Source organism: Nyctereutes procyonoides, unplaced genomic scaffold (genome assembly GCF_905146905.1).
Source record: "Nyctereutes procyonoides isolate TBG_1078 unplaced genomic scaffold, NYPRO_anot_genome, whole genome shotgun sequence".
Classification (NCBI taxonomy): domain Eukaryota; kingdom Metazoa; phylum Chordata; class Mammalia; order Carnivora; family Canidae; genus Nyctereutes; species Nyctereutes procyonoides.
The window spans coordinates 3,849,451-3,863,474 of record NW_026575042.1 but is presented as its reverse complement, the minus strand read 5'-3'; the positions used below and the strand labels follow the sequence as shown (position 1 = coordinate 3,863,474).

General features: G+C 37.7%; 2 protein-coding genes across 4 annotated transcripts in view; both read left to right on the top strand.

Annotated features, from left to right (window-relative positions):
• The window catches only part of FBXL2 (F-box and leucine rich repeat protein 2), a 113,040-nt gene that overhangs the window by 63,272 nt on the left and 35,744 nt on the right, over positions 1-14,024 (top strand). Inside the window, exons 3-5 of one of the 3 annotated variants that reach the window (XM_055321402.1) lie at positions 5,662-5,716; positions 6,214-6,288; positions 12,543-12,637. In XM_055321402.1, the coding sequence (XP_055177377.1) occupies positions 5,662-5,716; positions 6,214-6,288; positions 12,543-12,637 (225 nt within the window). Of the gene's footprint in view, positions 1-5,661; positions 5,717-6,213; positions 6,289-12,542; positions 12,638-14,024 lie in introns of those variants that run through there. The other 2 variants (XM_055321401.1, XM_055321403.1) reach the window with 2 other exon arrangements.
• On the top strand, positions 6,824-8,381 carry LOC129507150 (ras-related protein Rab-28-like). The gene has a single exon (XM_055321404.1). The coding sequence runs from the start codon at positions 6,862-6,864 to the stop codon at positions 7,417-7,419; it is 558 nt and encodes a 185-aa protein (XP_055177379.1). The 5' UTR covers positions 6,824-6,861; the 3' UTR covers positions 7,420-8,381.

Below are 14,024 nucleotides of genomic sequence, written 5' to 3'. Positions count from 1 at the left end.
ACATACAAGGGGTGGTGAAAGGGAGGTGGGCAGGGGGATGGGGTGACTGGGTGATGGGCCCTGAGGGGCACTTGATGGGATGAGCACTGGGTGTTATGCTATATGTTGGCAAATTGAACTCCAATAAAAAATATACAAAAAAAAAAAAAGGACTCAGTGTCATTAAAATACTCATTTTTCCCAAGTTGATATGTAGAATCAACACAATCCCAATCAAAATACCACCAAGTTATTTTGTGGATATCAAAAGCTCATTCTAAAATCAGAAGACTCAGAAAAGCCAGTTCAGTACTAAAGATCAAAACTGGAGGAGTGACACTACTTACCTTAATGCCACAATAATCATGTCAATGTGTTGTTGGTGAAAGAAAAGACAAATAGAAAATAGTTGAACACCATAAAGATCCCAGAAATAGAACCACACAAAGTGAACTGATCTTTGACAAAGGAGCAAAAGCAATTTAAATTTTTATTTATTTATTTTAGAGAGCGAGCAAGCATGTATGAGCAGCAACATACAGAGGGGCAGAGAGAGAGAGAATCTCAAGCAGACTCCCCCTGAGCATGGAACCTGACATGGGGCTTGATTCCATGACACTGAGACTATGACCTGGGCCGAATCAAGAGTCAGATGCTTAACTGAGCCACCGAGGCACCCCAGAAAAAAAAAGAAATTTAATGGAGAGAGTATCTTTTTCAACAAATGGTGTTGGAATAATTGGACATCTAATGCAAAGGCAGTAAACGCAGACCTTACATCTTTCACAAAAATCAACTCAAAATGGATCATAGACTTGGTATGGCAAATACAAAACTATAAAACTTCTGGAAAAAAATAAAACTTCTGGAAGAAGCATAAGAGAAAATGAGAAAATGTAGGTAGCCTTGGGCTTGGCAATGAAGTTTTAGATACAATAATAAAGCATGACCCATCAAAGAGAAAATTGATGTTTGACTTTATTAAAATCAAAAACTTCTGTAAAAAAGACTGTTAAGGGAATGAAAAGACAAAACACAGACTTGGAGAAAATATTTGCCAAAGTCTTATATATATATATATATGTGTGTGTGTGTATATATATTAAAAGACTGATGTTCAAAATATACACAAGAAAACAAACCAATTTAAAAATGGGTAAAATATTTAGATACTTCACCAAAGAAGAAGTATTTATGTCCTTAAGGATTTGAAAACTAAGCAATGAGATATCACTGTACACCTATTTAGAATGGCTAAAATTTAAAAATCTAGCAATACCAAACATTGACAAGATTCAGAGCAACAGGAACTCTCATTCATTGCTGGTGGAGATTCAAAATGGTATAGGCACTTTGGAAGACAGTTTGGCGGCTTCTTACAAAGCTAAACACAAGGTTACATGATTTATCAATTCCACCCCTAGGTATTTTTCTAACTGAGTAGATATGTATCCACACAAAAACTTGCATACAAATGATTACAGCAGAATTATTCATAATCATCCAAAACTGAAAACAAGTAAGATGGCCTAAAGTAGATGAATGGATAAACTGGTACATCAGTTTCAATATTGTTCAATATTATACAGGAATAAAAAATAGTGAGCTATCTTGCCACTAAAAGACATAGAAGAACCTTAAATGCATATTGCTAAGTGAAGGTGCTAATCTGAACAGGCACATACTATATGATTCCAATTATGACATCCTGAAAAAGGCAAAACTGTGGAAACATTAAAAAGACCAGTGGTTAACTGGGCTTCATCTGAAGGAGGGAAGGGATGAACAGGTGAGTCAGGTAATTTTTAGGCTGATGAACTATCCTGTATAATGTAATGTTGGACACATGTCATCATCCATCTGTCAAAACCCATAGAATTAATTGTACAGTACAAAGAGTGAACTTTAACCTAAACTGCAGACTTTAGTTAATAATGTATCAGTATCAATTTTAACAATTGTGCGACACTAATGCAAAATGTTAATAATAGGGGAAACTATGTGTGTCAAGTATGGGGGTAATATATGGGAATTCCATGTGCTCTTACTTTTAATAAATGCTTGGGAGAGAAGTGAATGTTAGATGTTTAAGTCAAGCATGACAAAACAGACCTTTTACAGGGTATAACAAAAAAAACTTAAAGGTTGAAAAGGTAGGGGGGAAATCCCCATAGTGAATATCATGATTGGTGATTAAAAAGTGACAGCTTTCTCTCTGAAATAACAATGAGAAAAAGCTGTCTTTCATTACCATTAGTACACTAGAGAAGATCATAGCCACTTCAATAAGGCAAGAAAAAGAAATTAAAAGTATTGTAAAGGAAGAAAATCAAATGAATTGTTTCTGTATGTAGAAAATGATTAGAATTGGGGCATCTGGGTGGCTCAGTTGGTTAATTGTCTGCCTTTGGCTCAAGTCATGATCCTAGGGTCCTGAGATCAAGCCTCATGTTGGGCTCCCTGCTCAGTGGAGAGCCTGATTCTCACTCTCCCTCTGTTCCTCCCCCTTGCTTATGCTTGTGCTCTCTTCCTTGCTTGCTCTCTCTCTCTCTCAAATAAATAAAGTACTAAAAAAAAGAAAATCTTTAGGATTTAGTAATGAATTTGGAAAGGCTACTGGATATAAGCTAAATATGTGGAAATTAACTATGTATATTAACAATTAGAAAAAGATATTGAAGGAGTACCCGGCTGATTCAGTTGGTAGAGCATGTGACTCTTAATCTCGGGGTCATGAGCTCAAGCCCCACTTTGGGCATAGAGATTACTTAAAAAAAAAAAACAAAAGAGAAAATGACATTTAAAAATTCCTTTTTAATAGTAACACTTTAAATAACTGTGGGTGGTGGAATCTAAAGATGAGGCAGAGTAGCTATATGGAAAACTGCAAAAATTACTATGAGAAATTAAAGACATCCTAAGTAAATAATGGAATATATCATGTTTCTGGACTGGAAGACTATATTGTGAAGATTTCAATTCTCCCCGAAGTTTCTATAAATGCAGTGTAATCTCAGTAAAAATTTCATAAAGTTCTTGTGAAAATTGACATGCTGATTCTAAAATGTAAGTGGAAATTCTAAGAACCAAGAATAGCCAAGGTAATCTTGAAGAAGAACAAAATTGAAGGACTTACATTACCAGACATCAAGACTTATAAAGCTTCATAATTAAAACAGCCTCATGGCATAAAGGTAGAAAACAGACCAGTAGACTAGAATACAAAGTCTAGAAGCACATCCACTCTGGTATACCCCTGTATATATTTCTTTATAACCAATTTGTACACTGCAGTGCTTTCCCAATGAAGGGTGAAGTTATCACATTTAAGGTAGGAAGCAATTTCCAAGAAAAGAAAGAAGAAAAAAAAAATGCTTTGGAAAGGCCAGAACGCAATTTCCCAGGACTCTAACTCTTCTAGTTATCTCTGTTTCTATTGCCAGTGTCCCACACTCTGTCATTTAAGGCATTTATTTCATCCACTGAAACATGATTCAGGAATTTGGCTTAGGATGCAGTTTGGCAGTTTGGAGTTCTATCATGCCTATTTAACTTGTGCAAATACAACTACATATATTCATGGGGTGATAGGAAGAGGGAAAATAATGTAAACACCAAAGGCAATCTACTTTTTCATTCAGTAACCATAAAATTTGGTAGTAACCATGAGATGAAAAATGTAAACTTGTGTTCCAGCTGTTGGTTCTCATGTGTATCTGGATGTGTGAGCATTTTGCTTCAGTTAGTGTGATCCTTGCATTCAAAGATAGGTGATTTCCATACGGCATGCTCACTAAGCACAATTACTTCATCTGCTCTTCAGTTGAAGAAATAGCATTTAGTCCAATCCTGAGGGAAGAACATCTGTGTTAAACTTTCTGAGGCTGTATATGATAGTAGTCATAGGCTTGGGCTCTCAAGCCAGCCCACCTGGGTTCAAATCCCAGCTCTGCTCTTCCTATCTGTGTGGACTGGGCAGGTTACTTAATCTTTCTGTGCTCCATGTCATTCTCCAAAAAACAGAGATAATAGCATCTTATAACAGTGTTGAGATAATTAAATGACTAACAAACTGTGGCTAGCACATAGTAAATACATAATCAAAGTTAGCTATTTTTATCAATATCAGTGCAATTGTTCTTACTAAGAGGTGATAGAATGTGGTCTCCAAGGTAGTACAGTCTTAAGAGATTCTCAAGGAAAACTTACCTAACTCCTTTTTCACCTAGGTTTGTAGGTTTTAGAACCCAACCCTGGCATGAAATACTCTACCATATGCATTTCTCTATCTGGTCCTTGGTCTTTTAGAGAGCTAGTGATGAGTTGTGGCTCATTGTGGAATGGTCATATGGTATAGAACATGGATGTTAAGGAAGAAAGGCCTATGGGTGGGCAAGATGTATTTCCATAGAGGCAACGTAGGTGTTTGCAGACACCCTGAAATATGTTTAGCATATACTTTAGTGCATATTTTCAGCCACCAGCATTTTCCTATATACAAAGTTCCACTGAGTCTTTTAAGATCAACACAGCCCTTATGCTTCCATCGTTTGCTTTTCACCAGAAAATTATTGGAGCCTATATTGTAGAGTGGTATCTGTAGCATCACTAGTCCTGTGGTGCTACTTGTGTATACATTATTGTAGGTTACAATGCTCTGGTGTTTTATGGATCTGTTATCCTTCCCTAAGCCCATGGATTTTTCAACTCACCACTGATTGTTACCTTTGAAGTACTTTGAAGAACTTTATAGGTAGCTGTTTGCTATCTTACCTTCTCCCCCTTCTACACACAGACACAAACTCTCATTTATCTCCCAGGACTATATGGATTCAGATCCTATATTGTCCCTCACCTTATCCTCACTCACCTTTTTTCTCACAGAAAAGCTGTTCTTTATTTGCAGCTATTACTACACAGCACTGAGACACATGGCAGCTATTTGCCACTGTGCTATCATCAGCAACTCCTCTCCACTGCCGGTGTTGGGACCTCACTCAGACCCATGCTGACAGCTACTGCTTCCTCTAGGAGCACTGCTGATGTCAACTAGGTTTTTGTTTACTTCTCTGCTTTTCTTTTTCCCCATCTTTCCCATCTTCTGTGGTTCTTGGCTTCAATTCAATTATAACTGGTCACTATAGAACTTACCAATGAATGGGCTCCATCTTTCTGCCCTGTGAACAAATACATCAAAACCAAATGGGTTTTATCATTGAGTCCTTCGTGGCTGTGTTACATGAGGCTCAGGCATCTGAGCCTGTTTGGTACATCTACTACCAGAAGAGGGGGTTTGTACTGTGTGTTAGGGACATGAGAATTAGAAGGATTTAGCTTTCCTGAGGCTTAGTGTGTAGGAGATTAGACAGTTGGTTTTTGAATAGGACAAGTTACGATCTGCTATCTCATGTCCAGGTCTTAGAACAAGGCACTTAAAAGTTTAATGGGTTTTGTTTTAAGGGGATTTTTGTAGTGTGTCTAAAACAGCTTTGGAACATGTGAATATTTAATATTTCACAGTAGTGATGTAAAAATTATAATGAGCTTGTGTATTGCAAACTGAAAAATCTTGAAAAAACTTGTGATATATGCAGATGGCATATTAGATTTTATCTTTCAAGGTGTAAATATCCTAAAATGTTAATATCGTCTCATTTTTTTGTTTTTCCCCTTTCTTCCTAGAATATTTTCCTTCTTGGATATAGTAACTTTGTGCCGATGTGCACAGATTTCCAAGGTAGAGTATTAACCAGATTTTTGTCAATCAATATTGAGTTTTATTATAATGAGAATGAGTTTTAGTTCAAACAGGCAGTTACCTTTATTTTTTTAATTTAATTTTTTTAAGAGAGTGTGCACACATGCTTATGCATAAATGGGGGAGGGGCAGCAGGACACAAGGAGAGAGAGAGAATTTTAAGTAGACTCCATGTCTAGTGCAGAGCCAGTGCAGGGCTCAATCCCATGACCCCAAGATCATAATCTGAGCCAAAATCAAGAGTTGGATGCTTAACCGACTGAGCCACTGAAGTGCCACAAGCAGTGAACTTTAAATATCATCTTTTATATTTAACCTAACATGGAGTTACTATAATTCTATATTTGATAGTCAACTTAATGTATATCAAGAATAAAAGTTGGGAAATACAAAGGTTGAATCAGGATTTCCATTAACAGTCTAACTTAGTGTATCCGTTTCACTCCCACCTCTCCTCCTGTACCTCCCCACTCCAGGCCTGGAACATCTTAGCCCTGGATGGAAGCAACTGGCAAAGAATAGACCTTTTTAACTTTCAAACAGATGTAGAGGTAAGTTAGCTTTATTTTAGACAAAAGACTTTTTTAAAAAGATCAGTAAAATGGTCACTCTTTCTTGCCTTTTTCTTTTGCTGCATTTAGATTTAATATGAAGGTATCAAGGTGTAATAGAGAAGAAAAAAACCTGGAGAAGGTATCTGTGTACATCAAGACCAAAATTCTGCTCGTATTTTGCTTTGGCTCCGTATCAGTGACAGACTACTTTTCCTCCTTGTTCATGTTTATAACCTTAGTATTACCGCTCAGCTTTTTATTGCCCCATACCTGCATAATTAGGTATGTTCAGTGCTTAAATCTTAGGAGACTCCTGACAAATTATTGATCTGAAAGATCCACTGAGATTCTAATTCAGCATCAAGAATAGAGAAATGGAGGCGGGCAAGATGGCGCCCGGAGAGTGATTCACCCTAGATACGTCCAGCGGCCGCTGAGACACCGGGGCGGGGGGTCCTGCCCCCACTGCCGCCCGTCCTCCTCTCCTCCCGCCCCCGGAGACCCCCCCCCACCCTTCCTCCCTCTACCTCGGGGTGGGGGTGGGGGAGCGGGCCTGGTTCCCGGGACACCATGTTGGACTCGGAGGAGGAGAGCCAGGACCGGCAACTGAAAATGGTCGTGCTGGGGGACGGCACCTCCGGGAAGACCTCCTTAGCTACGTGCTTTGCTCAAGAAACTTTTGGGAAACAGTACAAACAAACTATAGGACTGGATTTCTTTTTGAGAAGGATGACACTTCCAGGAAACTTGAATGTTACTCTTCAAGTTTGGGATATAGGAGGACAGACAATAGGAGGCAAGATGTTGGATAAATGTATCTGTGGAGCACAGGGAATTCTCTTGGTATATGATATTACAAATTATCAAAGCTTTGAGAATTTGGAAGACTGGTATTCTGTGGTGAAGAAAGTGAGCGAGGAGTCAGAAACTCAGCCGCTGGTTGCGTTGGTGGGCAATAAAATTGATTTGGAGCATATGCGAACGGTAAAACTTGAAAAACACTTACGGCTTTGCCAGGAAAATGGTTTTAGTAGCCACTTTGTCTCAGCAAAGACAGGAGACTCTGTCTTCCTGTGTTTTCAGAAGGTTGCTGCTGAAATCCTTGGAATCAAGTTAAAGCAGAAATAGAACAGTCACAGAGGGTGGTGAGGGCGGATATTGTAAACTACAATCAGGAACCTATGTCAAGAACTGTTAACCCTCCTAGGAGCTCTATGTGTGCAGTTCAGTGAGCACACTCTACCTTTGCACCAGTATTCCTGGCTGCCCTTCACCCCCGCCCCCATGGCCAGGGGCCTCTAGAAAGCTGTGTTATCAGTGGCCATCTCTGTAGCATTCAGTTAACACCTTCTCCCAGCTTCCTCAGTGCACACCGCCGCCACAGCTGACGCAGCTCCTTGGCCTGAAGGATCAACTTCAACTTCGGGACAACACGCTTGGAATCCAAAATGGAAAGCCTTTTCTCTGGAATTAAACTGCTTCACTGAAAAAGAATAATTTTGGTTCTCTTTACATTCTCCCTTCTTTTTTCTTCGACGTGAACTTTTTTAGACAAATATGAAAACGATACAAGTCTTGATCAGCAGCCAGGATTTGGCACTGCACAATTTCATTCTCTTATCTGAACTACCTGGCAAAGTGCGTTTCAGAGTGCAAACACTTAAACAAGTAATATATTTTATCAACAGATACTTCAGAAGGCATTCTTTTGCTGTCTGTTGTGAGTGAAAATATATAAAGTTGTATCCAACTGAAAATGCTTGAAATAAAGCTGTAATAGATATATTTTTTTCATTTTTTTTAAAGAGGGCCTAAACTGTTTATATTGTAATTGTAACTCACAAAGTAGTGAGTATTTGCTATTGTATTTTTATTACCATGTCATGGTCATTATGTATCGTGTAATACTCAGGTTGGATGGCTTTATGAAGTTTGGTAACTGTTCAGCTGTTGCTCCACATGGACTTCCTCCTCCAAACTGCCCAAGAGCACTCCCAGAATGAGTCCCGACTGTTGTTGGATCATTGTGGATCAGACTGTACCTGATGTTCAGATGTTCTTCTTCTGCAAATAAACTTATTTCAATTAAAAAAAAAAAAAGAATAGAGAAATGGCAGAAGCGTGGTCCAGGAGTGAAGCTGAAGATTTGAGATATCACTCCAGCTCAACCACCTAAGCCATATAATCTCTCAGTGCTTCAGTTTTATTATCTATAAAATAAAGAAGCAAAATAATCCTTAAAGCCTTTTATAATTCCAGGATTCTCATGTATTTATCTGGGAATATGTGAATATCTCCATGTAAGAGTGGTAGGCCTGACCAAGTGAGAAAAGTTTATTTTAAGACAACTTGTAGATTAAATACCAATTTATAACCAAAAAGAAAGAAGGAAGTAAATCTTCATTGCACTTAATAATTATCTAGATACTGTTTTAGGGGTGTGGAGGTTCTGAAGTTTATCAACCCAATATTAGGAAAACCTTACTCATTTCTAATTTAGCCAACTCAGTTACAGTCATGGAGCTGTATTTTAATTCAGTTTCTCACATAGCATTTTCATCATGTGTTTTTGCTGAAATGTATGTTTTGTGTCTTTTTTTAATGGATCAAGAAATCATCATGCTTAACATTGAGATGAGCCCGAACAGTTCCCTGCAAGTTACTTCACCTGGTGTTACCTAGGAGAACTAAGGGTCCATTGTGGAGGCCCTTCCGTCCTTCTATGGGTTACTAGCTGGAGAGTCTCTGATCCGTCTCACGGCAGTGGAGCAGAGCAGCTGCAGCAGTGGAGTTGAGCACAAGTTTTCACTCTGGGACTCCTCCTGTGCTGTGGTGCTCTGAGTTTGGAAGGGTCACCCCCAGCCTGGGAAGATACTCTCAGTTCCTGTTTTGGACTGTGGTCCCTGGATTAGGAGTTCTTTGATGTTCTATCCAGGCTTACTAGCAGTGATTGCAACAAGGTCCTACCGAAACATGCTGATGTGTGACTCCTCTTCATGGAGCTTTGCTCATTGTGTTTACTTAGTGATTTGACAAGCACATTAAATTCCAAAAATTGTAGTCATTTCTGCTCACCAAAGGAGAGTCATTGTTTTTTAAAATTTTTGCAAATTATCTTTTATTTTTTGTGGTTCTTACTGTCCCCTCAGTTTTCTTTCATGATTTTTCCAAACTGTACAACTTTTTGGAAGGCATATCGGAAACTTTCCAATTCAGATTTTAAAGAATACTAGTTCAAGTAAACAGCACAACCTTGTATGGAATCTCAGCTGACAGCGGATAGTGTAGAAATACTTAAGAGCACTTCCACTAAAGGAGACACTAGTGTACAAGTCACCAGTTGTGTAAAGAATTACATGTGAGAACTTAAAATAGCTGGCACCATGTTAGTCTAGTCTAGTCTAAGACTAGTTAGTTGCCCTTTTGGGCTGACTACTTGAATCCAGATTGGATTATGAACCAAGTGTTGGAACCCCTATATTCTCTAAATAGGACCCATTGGATATTCACCTATGGAATAATTTGAGCATCTCAAATTATTTCTTCAGGATGAAAATGATGATTTATGGATATGTTGAGAGAAGAGAGAATATACCAAGGTTCAGGATTAATTTACTAACAGTATTTACTATGTGCCTAGCACTGTTTAGGCAACTTACATATAATCAATTAATCTTCTCAAAAACACCGTATTGAAGAAACTGAGGCATAAAAAATTTGGATAGCTTACCCAAGGTCATTCATCTAATAAGAAGAGAAAGTTGGTACCCTGAATAAAATGGGTTATGTGACTGTTTCAAAGAAAAGGTAGAATAAAGCATCCAGATGACAAGTGTGCATTTTGCCTTTCCTTGAGAATGATTCTTCCCAGGGTGTTATTTCCCTGATGTTTAAGCATTTACCAGGCCTTTAAAAGTTGGACGTTTTTTTGTGTCTTTGTGGTTACTAAAGATCCCACCCAGCCAAAAATTAGAAATAACCAAGTAACATGTTAATCTAAAAGTTATAACTCAAAAAAAAATAAAAAAATAAAAAAATAAAATAACTCCAAAAGTCCCTCCATTTAGGCCTTATTTTTTTTTCTAAAGCCCTTTATTTCCAAATCCCCATCTACAACATATCTAAATGGATAATTGACTTAAACTTTGCATTTGGAGACGGTTTGCCCATTTTTCCTCTTAGCTGGAAATAGTGGAGCAGAAAATACTGAATGTAATTTTTTTAAAATCTCAGTACAAAAACTTTTACTCCAAAGAAAGAATAGAAAGCTTATATAAATGTGACTGACTTGAAATGGAGAAAAATATGTTGTGTCCTCCATTTGTAGACATTGCTATAGAGACCTTTTTGTTGTTTTATTCTGTACTTATCTTGGACTTCCAAGTCATAGTCTTTTTTTCTCCCTAATGACAAAAATGTCTTAACTTAGTAATACTCAAGAAAGCACAAATAAAGCTGCTAGCAATATCAGAGTTTAGATTTTCATCTTAAGATGTTAGCCAGGTAATGATACGTGTGAGCCCTGTTCCTGTGATCCTGTGGTTTGATGTGTCCTACTGTATTTTTAGTGCTCACAGTTCAGTGCCAAGATTGCTGTTTTATAAAGTGGGGATAATAGTGTTTTTTTAAAGACCAGCATGGCCCTTTTTCATATTTCCTCCCTTGTGGAGATAGTAGTTGTGCAGCCTTTTGAATCAAATAAACCTGTTAGAACCTTAACTCTACTACTTACTAAGTGTAACCTTGGCAATTTAACCGTTTAATTTCTTTATTTGCAAAATGAAGGTATGGATCCAGTCTGTATTAGTCAGGATTCTCCAGAGAAACAATAGGGTATGTATATATACAAATACGTAGATTAATTATAAGGAATTGGGTCATGTGATTGTGGAGGCCAGAAGTCCCAAGATATGCATTCAGGAAGCTGGAGACCCAGGAGAGCTGATGTGTAGCTCTAATCTGACTTATGAACCAGCCAATGGGGTAAATTCCAATCTAAAAGTTAATAGTTTCCAGACCTAAGAAGAGCTGATGTTTTGGTCCCAGTCCAGAGACCAGAAAAGACCAGTGTCTCAGCTCAAGCAGTCCCCTCTTACTCAACCTCTTTTACTCTATTAAGTCTTTAATTGATTGGATGAGTCCCACCCACACTAGGGAGGGCAATCTAGTTTATCCTCTCTAGTGAGTCAAATGCTAATCTTATCCAGAAATACTCTCACAGATTCAAAAGTTTGTGAACCCTGTGGCCCAGTCAAATTGACACATAAGATTAATGATCAAAAGTTCATGTCAATTTAACACCCATACATATTTAATCTCCAAATAAAGACAATAACAAGATCACAATTCGACCTAATGTGATACAAGTATCCAATATACAACCACACACACAAAAAGAAGAGCTAAAGTCCTTGAGTGATGTTCAGAAGGTGTTAAAAATCGTGCCTGAAAAAGTGAAAGTACTTAATCAATGTTCATTTTTTTCCTTTAATGTATTTGCCAGTATCCAGCCAACGTTCCTATTTCAAAGCAAATGTGTTTAAGTAGGGGATTTCTAAGGAGGTTGAGGAGGAGCGTTTATGATACGTTTTCAAACTTTTAGAGTGGTAATGTTAAGCTAAAAGGGAATTTCTTTTCTTTCTTTCTTTCTTTCTTTCTTTCTTTCTTTCTTTCTTTCTTTCTTTTCTTTCTTTCTTTCTTTTTTTGAGCAATATCATTTTAGATTGCTGCTCAATAACCAGCGTTCCCACAGCCGACCTCAGAAAACCTTGTAATTGGTGAAGTAGCTCTGAACCCTGGGTAGAAGAGGCCTAGCTCCAGGATTGAAACTTCCAAATTATAGTGCACTAGAGTTTTTTTAATACCTAATGCCTAAATTGAAAACATTTTTTGGGGATCCCTGGGTGGCGCAGCGGTTTGGCGCCTGCCTTTGGCCCAGGGCGCGATCCTGGAGACCCAGGATCGAATCCCACGTCGGGCTCCCAGTGCATGGAGCCTGCTTCTCTCTCTGCCTCTCTCTCTCTCTCTCTGTGTGTGTTACTATCATAAAAAAAAAAAAAAATTAAAAAAAAAACATTTTTCGGTGCTTGCAGCTCTTTTATATACTAGGAACAGAGTGGGATATTGGAAGAATGTTCCAAAATAGCTTCTTTTAACCTGGAAAAATATATTCAGTTTCTAAATTTCAGGTTAGTATGCTGTTAGATAAGCAGCATGGAAAATAAGATTTTTCCTAACTTTTTTTATTTAAGGGTCGAGTGGTGGAAAATATCTCAAAGCGATGTGGTGGATTCCTGAGGAAGCTCAGCTTGCGAGGCTGCATTGGTGTTGGAGATTCCTCCTTGAAGTAAGTTGAATCCACAGTGACTCACTTTGTCATAGCAGCTTTGTAGCTGACTTGTCATCAGCAAAAATAAACCAAGATATTACGTGCTTTTCTTCTGTTAAATTCTCTCTATTGTAATTTACATAGAGAAGTGACAGAACCATGACTTGGGAGTCAGTAGGCCTGGGTTAGGGATACAACTTTAGGACAAATTATTTCACCTCTCCCAAGTGTCAGCTCTCTTCTACAAAGTGAAGGCAGCTATAGTTCCTGCATGAAACAACACATATGAAGTGCCTGGTGCATAATAATGGTTTACTCCTCTGTTTCCTTCTCCACTTTCTGATCTTCCTAGTTTCATTCTCATAAGAGTGACTGTCTTTTTATATATTATATGACTTAACAAAATAATTCTTCCAAAAACTTCCTTAGCACACCTGGAATTTTGCTTACTCATACTGGTATGAAATTATCCACTTGTATCCTATCCAAACAAATGCTTGCCCACCTCTTACTGGATAGCCATTATTTATTGGAAATGTTATCAATACACTGCTAAGGATATATGCTTTTCTAGAGACAAGACATAATTAAAACATTTATATTCTCATCCTTGTGGCCTCTACTATTTCTTGAGGTTGTCTAAATTAGAACACACAGTGCCCTCCTAGAACCCTGGGACAGACTTTGTCTCTTGCAGACCTAAGCATCACCACTGTGTATATCAATTGCAACTGCCAGTAGAAATGTGCAATACATAGTGATTACAGATAGTGGAATTTGTAATTGAAACATCTGCTATACCATTGCCAAGAAAATTGATTCATAACATATTTTAAGGATCAAAACACTCCTTATAAATGTTATGGAACAAAGTTTTTTTTTTTAATCAAGAAATTCAGATCATCAGACTAAATTTTATGCTACTTCAAAAGCTTTGTAAACTGATGAAATAGATTGATTCTATTTTAATAAAAAAGCTTAAATGATCCTAAGATAACTTATAAAAGAGAACATAAGTTTAATAGTGGTTCCATTAAAAAAATAGTGATTCCATTAAAAACTAAAAAACTAAAATAAATGTGAAGATATGGATTGTCAATGAGGAATATCAAAGAAATATATTCTTATCTTGGCAATTAGAATAAAGCCATATGTACTAGCAAAACTATCCTGAGGCTAAGAATGTTAGTGGTTTACTGTAATTTTTATTGTAGAAATCTATGTTAATATCTTACATACTTTTTTTAGAGAATGCATGCATGTGAGAAAGCAGGGGAGGAGCGGGGAGGAGGGAGAGAAAGAATCTTCAGCAGACTCCACCCTCAGCCCTGTGGAGTCTGATGTGGGGCTCAGTCTCAGAACCCTGAGATCATGACCTGAGCCAAAATCAGAAGACATACACTAA